Source organism: Arctopsyche grandis, chromosome 13 (genome assembly GCF_051622035.1).
Source record: "Arctopsyche grandis isolate Sample6627 chromosome 13, ASM5162203v2, whole genome shotgun sequence".
Lineage (NCBI taxonomy): Eukaryota > Metazoa > Arthropoda > Insecta > Trichoptera > Hydropsychidae > Arctopsyche > Arctopsyche grandis.
Genome location: NC_135367.1, coordinates 22,485,598 through 22,500,569, shown reverse-complemented (window position 1 = coordinate 22,500,569; position 14,972 = coordinate 22,485,598). Strand labels below are relative to the sequence as shown.

Here is a 14,972-nt window from a genome sequence, read left to right as displayed (position 1 = left end):
CAAAAATATACACAAAAGGTGGTAACCTCACCAAACCTTACCCAACCTAACCTAACCATCTCCGAAATCAAAGAATTCGACATTGTAAAAATATACAAAAAACCTGCAAACCTCACCAAACCTAACCCAACCTAACCTAACTATCACCGAAATCAAAGAATTCGAGATTGTAAATTATTCACTTAACGTGCTAACCGCAACAAACCTAACCCAACCTTACCTAACCATCACCGAAATCAAAGAATTCGACATTGCAAAAATATACAAAAAACCTGCAAACCTCAACAAACCTAACCCAACCGAACCTCACTATCACCGAAAACAAAGAATTCGAGATTGTAAATTATTCACTAAACGTGCTAACTGCACCAAACCTAACCCAATCTAACCTAACCATCTCCGAAATCGAAAAATTCGACATTGCAAAAATATACACAAAAGGTGGTTACCTCACCAAACCTAACCCAACCTAACCTAACCATCACCGAAATCAAAGAATTCGACATTGCAAAAATATACAAAAAACCTGCAAACCTCACCAAACCTAACCCAACCTAACCTAACTATCACCGAAATCAAAGAATTCGAGATTGCAAAAATATACACAAAAGGTGGTAACCTCACCAAACCTAACCCAACCTAACCTAACCATCTCCGAAATCAAAGAATTTGAAATTGCAAAAATATACAAAAAACCTGCAAACCTAACCAAACCTAACCCAACCTAACCTAACTATCACCGAAAACAAATAATTTGAGATTGTAAATTATTCACTAAACGTGCTAACTGCACCAAACCTAACCCAATCTAACCTAACCATCTCCGAAATCGAAGAATTCGACATTGCAAAAATATACACAGAAGGTGGTTACCTCACCAAACCTAACCCAACCTAACCTAACCATCTCCGAAATCAAAGAATTCGACATTGCAAAAATATACAACGAACTCGCTACCCTCACTAAACCTAACCCAACCTAACCTAACCATCACCGAAATTAAAGAAATCAAGATTGTTAGTTATTCACAAATCGTGCTAACCGCACCAAACCTAACCCAACCTAACCTAACCATCACCGAAATCAAAGAATTCGACAATGCAAAAATATACAAAAAACCTGCAAACCTCAACAAACCTAACCCAACCTAACCTAACTTACTCCGAAAACAAAGAATTCGAGATTGTAAATTATTCACTAAACGTGCTAACCGCACCAAACCTAACCCAATCTAACCTAACCATCTCCGAAATCGAAGAATTCGACATTGCAAAAATATACACATAAGGTGGTAACCTCACCAAACCTAACCCAACCTAACCTAACTATCACCGAAATCAAAGAATTCGAGATTGTAAATTATTCACTAACCGTGATAACCGCACCAAACCTAACCTAACCTAACCTAACCATCACCGAAATCAAAGTATTCGACATTGCAAAAATATACACAAAAGGTGGTAACCTCACCAAACCTAACCCAACCTAACCTAACCATCTCCGAAATCAAAGAATTCGACATTGTAAAAATATACAAAAAACCTGCAAACCTCACCAAACCTAACCCAACCTAACCTAACTATCACCGAAATCAAAGAATTCGAGATTGTAAATTATTCACTTAACGTGCTAACCGCAACAAACCTAACCCAACCTTACCTAACCATCACCGAAATCAAAGAATTCGACATTGCAAAAATATACAAAAAACCTGCAAACCTCAACAAACCTAACCCAACCGAACCTCACTATCACCGAAAACAAAGAATTCGAGATTGTAAATTATTCACTAAACGTGCTAACTGCACCAAACCTAACCCAATCTAACCTAACCATCTCCGAAATCGAAGAATTCGACATTGCAAAAATATACACAAAAGGTGGTTACCTCACCAAACCTAACCCAACCTAACCTAACCATCTCCGAAATCAAAGAATTCGACATTGCAAAAATATACAACGAACTCGCTACCCTCACTAAACCTAACCCAACCTAACCTAACCATCACCGAAATTAAAGAAATCAAGATTGTTAGTTATTCACAAATCGTGCTTACCGCACCAAACCTAACCCAACCTAACCTAACCATCACCGAAATCAAAGAATTCGACAATGCAAAAATATACAAAAAACCTGCAAACCTCAACAAACCTAACCCAACCTAACCTAACTTACTCCGAAAACAAAGAATTCGAGATTGTAAATTATTCACTAAACGTGCTAACCTCACCAAACCTAACCCAATCTAACCTAACCATCTCCGAAATCGAAGAATTCGACATTGCAAAAATATACACAAAAGGTGGTAACCTCACCAAACCTAACCCAACCTAACCTAACTATCACCGAAATCAAAGAATTCGAGATTGTAAATTATTCACTAACCGTGATAACCGCACCAAACCTAACCTAACCTAACCTAACCATCACCGAAATCAAAGTATTCGACATTGCAAAAATATACACAAAAGGTGGTAACCTCACCAAACCTAACCCAACCTAACCTAAGCATCTCCGAAATCAAAGAATTCGACATTGCAAAAATATACAAAAAACCTGCAAACCTCAACAAACCTAACCCAACCGAACCTCACTATCACCGAAAACAAAGAATTCGAGATTGTAAATTATTCACTAAACGTGCTAACCGCACCAAACCTAACCCAATCTAACCTAACCATCTCCGAAATCGAAGAATTCGACATTGCAAAAATATACACAAAAGGTGGTAACCTCACCAAACCTAACCCAACCTAACCTAAGCATCTCCGAAATCAAAGAATTCGACATTGCAAAAATATACAAAAAACCTGCAAACCTCAACAAACCTAACCCAACCGAACCTCACTATCACCGAAAACAAAGAATTCGAGATTGTAAATTATTCACTAAACGTGCTAACCGCACCAAACCTAACCCAATCTAACCTAACCATCTCCGAAATCGAAGAATTCGACATTGCAAAAATATACACAAAAGGTGGTAACCTCACCAAACCTCACCCAACCTAACCTAACCATCTCCGAAATCAAAGAATTCGAGATTGTAAAATATTCACTAACCGTGCTAACCGCACCAAACCTAACCCAATCTAACCTAACCATCTCCGAAATCGAAGAATTCGACTATACACAAAAGGTGGTAACCTCACCAAGCCTCACCCAACCAAACCTAACCATCTCCGAAATCAAAGAATTCGACATTGCAAAAATATACAAAGAACTCGCTACCTTCACTAAACCTAACCCAACCTAACCCAACCATCATCGAAATCAAAGAATTCGAGATTGTAAGTTATTCACAAATCGTGCTAACCGCACCAAACCTAACCCAACCTAACCTAACCATCACCGAAATCAAAGAATTCGACATTGCAAAAATATACAAAAAAAATGGATACCTCACCAAACCTAACCCAACCTAACCTAACTATCACCGAAATCAAAGAATTCGACATTGCAAAAATATACAAAAAACTCGCTAACCTCACCAAACCTAACCCAACCTAACCTAACCATCTCCGAAATCAAAGAATTCGACATTGCAAAAATATACAAAGAACTCGCTACCCTCACTAAACCTAACCCAACCTAACCCAACCATCATCGAAATCAAAGAATTCGAGATTGTAAGTTATTCACAAATCGTGCTAACCGCACCAAACCTAACCCAACCTAACCTAACCATCACCGAAATCAAAGAATTCGACATTGCAAAAATATACAAAAAACCTGCAAACCTCACCAAACCTAACCCAACCTAACCTAACTATCACCGAAATCAAAGAATTCGAGATTGCAAAAATATACACAAAAGGTGGTAACCTCACCAAACCTAACCCAACCTAACCTAACCATCTCCGAAATCAAAGAATTTGAAATTGCAAAAATATACAAAAAACCTGCAAACCTAACCCAACCTAACCCAACCTAACCTAACTATCACCGAAAACAAATAATTCGAGATTGTAAATTATTCACTAAACGTGCTAACTGCACCAAACCTAACCCAAACTAACCTAACCATCTCCGAAATCGAAGAATTCGACATTGCAAAAATATACACAAAAGGTGGTTACCTCACCAAACCTAACCCAACCTAACCTAACCATCTCCGAAATCAAAGAATTCGACATTGCAAAAATATACATTGAACTCGCAACCCTCACTAAACCTAACCCAACCTAACCTAACCATCACCGAAATTAAAGAAATCAAGATTGTTAGTTATTCACAAATCGTGCTAACCGCACCAAACCTAACCCAACCTAACCTAACCATCACCGAAATCAAAGAATTCGACAATGCAAAAATATACAAAAAACCTGCAAACCTCAACAAACCTAACCCAACCTAACCTAACTTACTCCGAAAACAAAGAATTCGAGATTGTAAATTATTCACTAAACGTGCTAACCGCACCAAACCTAACCCAATCTAACCTAACCATCTCCGAAATCGAAGAATTCGACATTGCACAAATATACACAAAAGGTGGTAACCTCACCAAACCTCACCCAACCAAACCTAACTATCACCGAAATCAAAGAATTCGACATTGCAAAAATATACAAAAAACTCGCTAACCTCACCAAACCTAACCCAACCTAACCTAACCATCTCCGAAATCAAAGAATTCGACATTGCAAAAATATACAAAAAACTCGCTAACCTCACCAAACCTAACCCAATCTAACCTAACCATCTCCGAAATCGAAGAATTCGACATTGCAAAAATATACACAAAAGGTGGTAACCTCACCAAACCTAACCCAACCTAACCTAACCATCTCCGAAATCAAAGAATTCGACATTGCAAAAATGTACAACGAACTCGCTACCCTCACTTAACCTAACCCAACCTTACCTAACCATCACCGAAATTAAAGAATTCAAGATTGTAAGTTATTCACAAATCGTGCTAACCGCACCAAACCTAACCGAATCTAACCTAACCATCTCCGAAACCGAAGAATTCGTCATTGCAAAAATATACACAAAAGGTGGTAACCTCACCAAACCTAGCCCAACCTAACCTAACTATCACCGAAATCAAAGAATTCGAGATTGTAAATTATTCACTAAACGTGCTAACCGCAACAAACCTAACCTAACCTAACCTAACCATCACCGAAATCAAAGTATTCGACATTGCAAAAATATACACAAAAGGTGGTAACCTCACCAAACCTAACCCAACCTAACCTAACCATCTCCGAAATCAAAGAATTCGACATTGTAAAAATATACAAAAAACCTGCAAACCTCACCAAACCTAACCCAACCTAACCTAACTATCACCGAAATCAAAGAATTCGAGATTGTAAATTATTCACTTAACGTGCTAACCGCAACAAACCTAACCCAACCTTACCTAACCATCACCGAAATCAAAGAATTCGACATTGCAAAAATATACAAAAAACCTGCAAACCTCAACAAACCTAACCCAACCGAACCTCACTATCACCGAAAACAAAGAATTCGAGATTGTAAATTATTCACTAAACGTGCTAACTGCACCAAACCTAACCCAATCTAACCTAACCATCTCCGAAATCGAAGAATTCGACATTGCAAAAATATACACAAAAGGTGGTTACCTCACCAAACCTAACCCAACCTAACCTAACCATCTCCGAAATCAAAGAATTCGACATTGCAAAAATATACAACGAACTCGCTACCCTCACTAAACCTAACCCAACCTAACCTAACCATCACCGAAATTAAAGAAATCAAGATTGTTAGTTATTCACAAATCGTGCTAACCGCACCAAACCTAACCCAACCTAACCTAACCATCACCGAAATCAAAGAATTCGACAATGCAAAAATATACAAAAAACCTGCAAACCTCAACAAACCTAACCCAACCTAACCTAACTTACTCCGAAAACAAAGAATTCGAGATTGTAAATTATTCACTAAACGTGCTAACCGCACCAAACCTAACCCAATCTAACCTAACCATCTCCGAAATCGAAGAATTCGACATTGCAAAAATATACACAAAAGGTGGTAACCTCACCAAACCTAACCCAACCTAACCTAACTATCACCGAAATCAAAGAATTCGAGATTGTAAATTATTCACTAACCGTGATAACCGCACCAAACCTAACCTAACCTAACCTAACCATCACCGAAATCAAAGTATTCGACATTGCAAAAATATACACAAAAGGTGGTAACCTCACCAAACCTAACCCAACCTAACCTAAGCATCTCCGAAATCAAAGAATTCGACATTGCAAAAATATACAAAAAACCTGCAAACCTCAACAAACCTAACCCAACCGAACCTCACTATCACCGAAAACAAAGAATTCGAGATTGTAAATTATTCACTAAACGTGCTAACCGCACCAAACCTAACCCAATCTAACCTAACCATCTCCGAAATCGAAGAATTCGACATTGCAAAAATATACACAAAAGGTGGTAACCTCACCAAACCTAACCCAACCTAACCTAACCATCTCCGAAATCAAAGAATTCGACATTGCAAAAATGTACAACGAACTCGCTACCCTCACTTAACCTAACCCAACCTAACTTAACTATCACCGAAAACAAAGATTTCGAGATTGTAAATTATTCACTAAACGTGCTAACCGCACCAAACCTAACCCAATCTAACCTAACCATCTCCGAAATCGAAGAATTCGACATTGCAAAAATATACACAAAAGGTGGTAACCTCACCAAACCTAACCCAACCTAACCTAACTTACTCCGAAAACAAAGAATTCGAGATTGTAAATTATTCACTAAACGTGCTAACCGCACCAAACCTAACCCAATCTAACCTAACCATCTCCGAAATCGAAGAATTCGACATTGCACAAATATACACAAAAGGTGGTAACCTCACCAAACCTCACCCAACCAAACCTAACTATCACCGAAATCAAAGAATTCGACATTGCAAAAATATACAAAAAACTCGCTAACCTCACCAAACCTAACCCAACCTAACCTAACCATCTCCGAAATCAAAGAATTCGACATTGCAAAAATATACAAAAAACTCGCTAACCTCACCAAACCTAACCCAATCTAACCTAACCATCTCCGAAATCGAAGAATTCGACATTGCAAAAATATACACAAAAGGTGGTAACCTCACCAAACCTAACCCAACCTAACCTAACCATCTCCGAAATCAAAGAATTCGACATTGCAAAAATGTACAACGAACTCGCTACCCTCACTTAACCTAACCCAACCTTACCTAACCATCACCGAAATTAAAGAATTCAAGATTGTAAGTTATTCACAAATCGTGCTAACCGCACCAAACCTAACCGAATCTAACCTAACCATCTCCGAAACCGAAGAATTCGTCATTGCAAAAATATACACAAAAGGTGGTAACCTCACCAAACCTAGCCCAACCTAACCTAACTATCACCGAAATCAAAGAATTCGAGATTGTAAATTATTCACTAAACGTGCTAACCGCAACAAACCTAACCTAACCTAACCTAACCATCACCGTAATCAAAGTATTCGACATTGCAAAAATATACACAAAAGGTGGTAACCTCACCAAACCTAACCCAACCTAACCTAACCATCTCCGAAATCAAAGAATTCGACATTGTAAAAATATACAAAAAACCTGCAAACCTCACCAAACCTAACCCAACCTAACCTAACTATCACCGAAATCAAAGAATTCGAGATTGTAAATTATTCACTTAACGTGCTAACCGCAACAAACCTAACCCAACCTTACCTAACCATCACCGAAATCAAAGAATTCGACATTGCAAAAATATATACAAAAGGTGGTAACCTCACCAAACCGAACCCAAACTAACCTAACCATCTCCGAAATCAAAGAATTCGACATTGCAAAAATATACTAAAAACCTGCAAGCCTCACCAAACCTAACTCAACCTAACCTAACTATCACCGAAAACAAAGAATTCGAGATTGTAAATTATTCACTTAACGTGCTGACCGCACCAAACCTAACCCAATCTAACCTAACCATCTCCGAAATCGAAGAATTCGACATTGCAAAAATATAAACAAAAGGTTGTAACCTCACCAAACCTAACCCAACCTAACCTAACCATCTCCGAAATCAAAGAATTCGACATTGCAAAAATATACAACGAACTCGCTACCCTCACTTAACCTAACCCAACCTAACCTAACCATCACCGAAATTAAAGAATTCAAGATTGTAAGTTATTCACAAATCGTGCTAACCGCACCAAACCTAACCGAATCTAACCTAACCATCTCCGAAACCGAAGAATTCGTCATTGCAAAAATATACACAAAATGTGGTAACCTCACCAAACCTAGCCCAACCTAACCTAACTATCACCGAAATCAAAGAATTCGAGATTGTAAATTATTCACTAAACGTGCTAACCGCACCAAACCTAACCCATCCTTACCAAACCATCACCGAAATCAAAGAATTCGGCAATGCGTAAATATACGAAAAACTCGCTTACCTCACCAAAACTAACCCAACCTAACCTCACCATCACCGAAAACAAAGAATTCGACATTGCAAAAATAGACAAAAAACTCGCTTATCTCACCAAACCTTACCCATCCTAAACGAACCATCAACGAAATCAAAGAATTCGACATTGCAAAAATATACACAAAAGATGCTTAATTCGAGATTGTAAATTATTCACTAAACGTGCTTACCGCACCAAACCTAACCCAACCTAACCTAACTATCACCGAAATCAAAGAATTCGACATTGCAAAAATATACACAAAAGGTGGTAACCTCACCAAACCTAACATAATCTAACCTAACCATCTCCGAAATCAAAGAATTCGACATTGCAAAAATATACAAAAAACCTGCAAACCTCACCAAACCTAACCCAACCTAACCTAACTATCACCGAAAACAAATAATTCGAGATTGTAAATTATTTACTAAACGTGCTAACCGCACCAAACCTAACCCAATCTAACCTAACCATCTCCGAAATCGAAGAATTCGACATTGCAAAAATATACACAAAAGGTGGTAACCTCACCAAACCTAACCCAAACTAACCTAACCATCTCCGAAATCAAAGAATTCGACATTGCAAAAATATACAAAAAACCTGCAAACCTCACCAAACCTAACCCAACCTAACCTAACTATCACCGAAATCAAAGAATTCGAGATTGTAAATTATTCACTAAACGTGCTAACCGCACCAAACCTAACCCAATCTAACCTAACCATCTCCGAAATCGAAGAATTCGACATTGCAAAAATATACACAAAAGGTGGTTACCTCACCAAACCTAACCGAATTTAACCTAACCATCTCCGAAACCGAAGAATTCGTCATTGCAAAAATATACACAAAAGGTGGTAACCTCACCAAACCTAGCCCAACCTAACCTAACTATCACCGAAATCAAAGAATTCGAGATTGTAAATTATTCACTAAACGTGCTAACCGCACCAAACCTAACCCAACCTAACCTAAGCATCTCCGAAATCAAAGAATTCGACATTGCAAAAATATACTAAAAACCTGCAAACCTCACCAAACCTAACTCAACCTAACCTAACTATCACCGAAAACAAAGAATTCGAGATTGTAAATTATTCACTAAACGTGCTAACCACACCAAACCTAACCCAATCTAACCTAACCATCTCCGAAATCGAAGAATTCGACATTGCAAAAATATACACAAAAGGTTGTAACCTCACCAAACCTAACCCAACCTAACCTAACCATCTCCGAAATCAAAGAATTCGACATTGCAAAAATATACACAAAAGGTGGTAACCTCACCAAACCTAACCCAAACTAACCTAACCATCTCCGAAATCAAAGAATTCGACATTGCAAAAATATACAAAAAACCTGCAAACCTCACCAAACCTAACCCAACCTATCCTAACTATCACCGAAATCAAAGAATTCGAGATTGTAAATTATTCACTAAACGTGCTAACCGCACCAAACCTAACCCAATCTAACCTAACCATCTCCGAAATCGAAGAATTCGACATTGCAAAAATATACACAAAAGGTGGTTACCTCACCAAACCTAACCGAATCTAACCTAACCATCTCCGAAACCGAAGAATTCGTCATTGCAAAAATATACACAAAAGGTGGTAACCTCACCAAACCTAGCCCAACCTTACCTAACTATCACCGAAATCAAAGAATTCGAGATTGTAAATTATTCACTAAACGTGCTAACCGCACCAAACCTAACCCAACCTAACCTAAGCATCTCCGAAATCAAAGAATTCGACATTGAAAAATATACTAAAAACCTGCAAACCTCACCAAACCTAACTCAACCTAACCTAACTATCACCGAAAACAAAGAATTCGAGATTGTTAATTATTCACTAAACGTGCTAACCGCACCAAACCTAACCCAATCTAACCTAACCATCTCCGAAATCGAAGAATTCGACATTGCAAAAATATACACAAAAGTTGTAACCTCACCAAACCTAACCCAACCTAACCTAACCATCTCCGAAATCAAAGAATTCGACATTGCAAAAATATACAACGAATACGCTACCCTCACTTAACCTAACCCAACCTAACCTAACCATCACCGAAATTAAAGAATTCAAGATTGTAAGTTATTCACAAATCGTGCTAACCGCACCAAACCTAACCGAATCTAACCTAACCATCTCCGAAACCGAAGAATTCGTCATTGCAAAAATATACACAAAAGGTGGTAACCTCACCAAACCTAGCCCAACCTAACCTTACTATCACCGAAAACAAAGAATTCGAGATTGTTAATTATTCACTAAACGTGCTAACCGCACCAAACCTAACCCAATCTAACCTAACCATCTTCGAAATCGAAGAATTCGTCATTGCAAAAATATACACAAAAGGTGGTAACCTCACCAAACCTAGCCCAACCTTACCTAACTATCACCGAAAACAAAGAATTCGAGATTGTTAATTATTCACAAATCGTGCTAACCGCACCAAACCTAACCGAATCTAACCTAACCATCTCCGAAACCGAAGAATTCGTCATTGCAAAAATATACACAAAAGGTGGTAACCTCACCAAACCTAGCCCAACCTAACCTAACTATCACCGAAATCAAAGAATTCGAGATTGTAAATTATTCACTAAACGTGCTAACCGCACCAAACCTAACCCAACCTAACCTAAGCATCTCCGAAATCAAAGAATTCGACATTGCAAAAATATACTAAAAACCTGCAAACCTCACCAAACCTAACTCAACCTAACCTAACTATCACCGAAAACAAAGAATTCGAGATTGTTAATTATTCACTAAACGTGCTAACCGCACCAAACCTAACCCAATCTAACCTAACCATCTCCGAAATCGAAGAATTCGACATTGCAAAAATATACACAAAAGGTGGTAACCTCACCAAACCTAGCCCAACCTAACCTAACTATCACCGAAATCAAAGAATTCGAGATTGTAAATTATTCACTAAACGTGCTAACCGCAACAAACCTAACCTAACCTAACCTAACCATCACCGAAATCAACGTATTCGACATTGCAAAAATATACACAAAAGGTGGTAACCTTTTTTTTTTTTTTTTTTTTTTTTTTTTTATCGTCGGAGGTGGGGAATCTTCCAAAGACATCCTCCAGCCCGAACTGGAGGATAGTGTCGGATTTTTACCGACTAAACCCCACCCCCTTGACACCTCTGCTCCCCGGACACATTTTCATGTTTTGCTTCGGGAAAGCAGTTTTGTCTTAGCCATTTATGGCTCTTCCTTCGAGTTCTCGGGATCTTTCTGCTTCTTCTTTATTTTTCATTATCATCGAAGCAAATGCTTCCCACGCTGACCAGGCAGTTGCGCTATCCAGTATGACGAAGATTATGTTTATCGGCGTCAGGTGTTCTACGCCGATTACAGTTCTGAATGTTCTTCTGTCGTCTTCCCATGCTGGACAATCAAAGGTTGTGTGGGCCCCGTCGTCTTTCTCGTTTTCACAGTGGTGGCACTTCGGAGTTGTTTCCTTTCCTATTTTGTGTAGGTAGGTCCCGAAGCACCCGTGACCTGTGAGTATTTGGGTCGTGTGGTGATTCAGTTCGCCGTGCTTTCTTTGGCACCACGCTTTTAGGTCTCCGATGAGATGGTGTGTCCATCGACCTTTTTCAGAGTTGTTCCATCTGTCTTGCCATTTGATCATCGTTGTCTCTCTGGCTGTACTCTTTTTTTCACCTCTGTAGATCGCTTGTCGTTCTAGAGCGAGTAAGTCGATCGGTGGAATGGCGCACAACACCAGGATGGCATCTTCTGATACTGTTCGGTATGCCGCTGCGACTCTTAATGCAGCTCTTCTTTGTACTCTAGCGAGGCTGAGCCTCGTCCTCTCAACTTTTGTTTTTTCCGCCAAAATCGGAGCACCGTACAGGAGGACTGAGTGTACTACTTCACAGTATAGTTTTCTTCTCCTCTGTTTCGGTCCACCGATGTTGGGCATCAGTCTGGCGAGGTCTTCTGCTATTTGGGCCGCCCTAGCTCCCGCTTTTTCCGCATGTTTTGCAATGCGTAGTTTGTCATCTAACTGCACTCCCAAATACCGCAGTGATCTGCTGAACGTCACCTCAAAACCGTTGACTGTTATTTGGGGAGGCAGCAGCTTTCTACGTCTTGTGAAGAATACAGCTTCGGTTTTCTGGACGGCGAGCTCCAAGCCCGCATCCACGAGCCATTTTTTAACCCTTCTTATGGCTTTTTCGCTTCTTAGGCGTAAAGATGTTGTGTTCTTTGCGGTGACAAGCAACGCGACATCGTCAGCAAAGGCGACCAGGCTCGTTTCATCTGGCATTTGGATCTTCAACAAGCCGTCGTACATTACATTCCAAAGCGCCAGGCCCAGGACCGATCCCTGTGGTACGCCCGCAGTGACTGATCGTTCGTATTTTTTGCCCATGCATTCATACAGAAGGATTCTGTCCGAAAAATAGCTCTCGATCATCTTGATAAGTTTTTCCGGAGCATTGATAGTGACTAATGCATCGAGAGTCCTTCCCCAGTTGGCAGTGTTGAATGCATTTTTTATGTCGAGCGCGATCATCACAACATGTTTGCTCGCCTTGACGCTCCCACGCCATGCAAGTCTTACGGTGTTTACGACTTCACTGATCGCGTCAATAGTTGAGCGACCGGGTCGAAATCCAAATTGCTGCGATGACAGTCCTGTGTCGCTGTTTTCTAGCTGTTGTTGTAGTCGCTGTAGGAGAAGTCTCTCTAGTAACTTTCCTACCCCATCAAGTAGGCAGAGTGGCCTGTATGATGAAGGTCCTGGTGGGCCTCCCTTTCCTTTTGAAATCAGCACGAGTTTTTGTCTTTTCCATGGTTTTGGAAAGGTTCCTTCCGACAGACAAGCATTGAAGGTCGTCAACAGCAACGCAGGATCGCTCAAGGCAATTCTTTTAATAACTGCGTTTGGAATGCAGTCCGGTCCCGGCGCCTTTTCAATATTTATTCGTTTGGCGGCTGCTACGACTTCTTCCTCCGTGAAAATCGGCATCTCATCACCAGTACTGCTCGCCGATCGTCTTTCCATCACTGGGTGTTGCGGAAAGAGGCCATCTATGACCAATTCAAGACTCGCCTTATTTTCAAGATATGGATCGACAGTTCCAATTCGGAGCTTTTTCCTTATGATCTTATATGGGCTCCCCCACGGATCCACATCAATCGATTTGCAGAGCTCTTTCCAGCATCTCTCTTTACTTTCTTTTATAGCTTTTCGTAAAGCTATCCTGGCTTCTTGATATTTCACTCTGTGCTGTTCATTGCTTGACCGTCGTTGTGCTCGGCGTCTGCAGGTTAAGCACTCGCGGCGAAGTATGGCGATGTTTTCGGTCCACCAGAAGACCGGGTGCCTCTTTTTACCTCCGCGTCTCGGCATCGATGCGTCGCAGCTCTCACTCAATAGGTCATTTAATGAGTTGGCAATGTTTTCGGCTCCAACCCCGCTGCTTGCGACGTCAGTCACTTTTGATCTTAGTTCTGCAACGGCTTCGTCCAAAGCTACGATGTCCAGCTTACGAGCTCCCCAGCCAGAACTAGAAGGTAACATTTGTGGCCCGGCGAGGCGATCTTCCAACTCGAAGCCAATGTAGCGATGGTCGCTGTGAGAGTAGCTGTCAAGCACTTGCCATTTTCGGATCCTGCCAATTATTGTTTCACCTGCAAATGTGACATCGATGACCGATCCGGTGCTGCCCCGAACGAACGTGTAAGCACTTCCTACGTTGGCCGCATGCAGATGTAAATGCGATGCCATTTCAGAGAGTAAAATACCTCTGCGATCCGTTTTTTGAGAGCCCCACTCTGGAGCTTTTGAGTTAAAATCTCCGGCAACGACAACAGGTAAGGTCGATGTTCTCACGTCATCTTCAAGGCAGACGAGATCTCTCTTGAACTCCTCTACTGTTGCACTAGGAGAAAAATAGCAGCTATAGAACCTCACTCCCCTCATCTCCACCCACGTCCAGCCTTGGACGCCAATTGAAACAGCATTCGTGATTCGCAGGTGGGCAGTTGGTGTGTAGATTGCAGATCTTGAGCTTGCATCCGAATACCATCGATGAGGAATGTTGCGGTACTGTTCAGACACAATCACGAGGTCCGCTCGCCGCTCCTCTGCTGTCTGTATCATCACATCCTGCGCCGCCTGGCATCCATTCAGATTGATCTGGAGTATGCGGATCATTGTTGTGTTCGTCCTTTCAGAGCAGTCCGGAGGGCTGCACAGCTTCGACTACCGGTCTGATGACCGCTGCTTATTTTTTCTCCTTCACAAATGCTGCAGTGTGGGTCGTTCTTACAAATCACAGCTTTGTGGCCTTCCTGGCCGCACTTGTTGCATTCTTTGCTTCTGTCTTGTTTGCTGGCGCATTCTACCGCAATGTGTCCGAATCCCCGACACCTGAAGCATCTTATTATATGGACTCGGGGCCTCAAACGA

At 40.5% G+C, this 14,972-nt stretch overlaps 1 protein-coding gene across 1 annotated transcript in view; it reads right to left on the bottom strand.

Moving 5' to 3' along the window:
- Positions 1-14,717, bottom strand: part of LOC143921644 (uncharacterized) — a 41,788-nt gene extending 27,071 nt beyond the window's left edge. The window contains exon 1 of the mRNA XM_077444998.1: positions 13,998-14,717. Coding sequence (XP_077301124.1) covers positions 13,998-14,717 — 720 coding nt within the window. The remainder of the gene's footprint in view (positions 1-13,997) is intronic.
- Between the last annotated feature and the right edge of the window lie 255 nt (positions 14,718-14,972).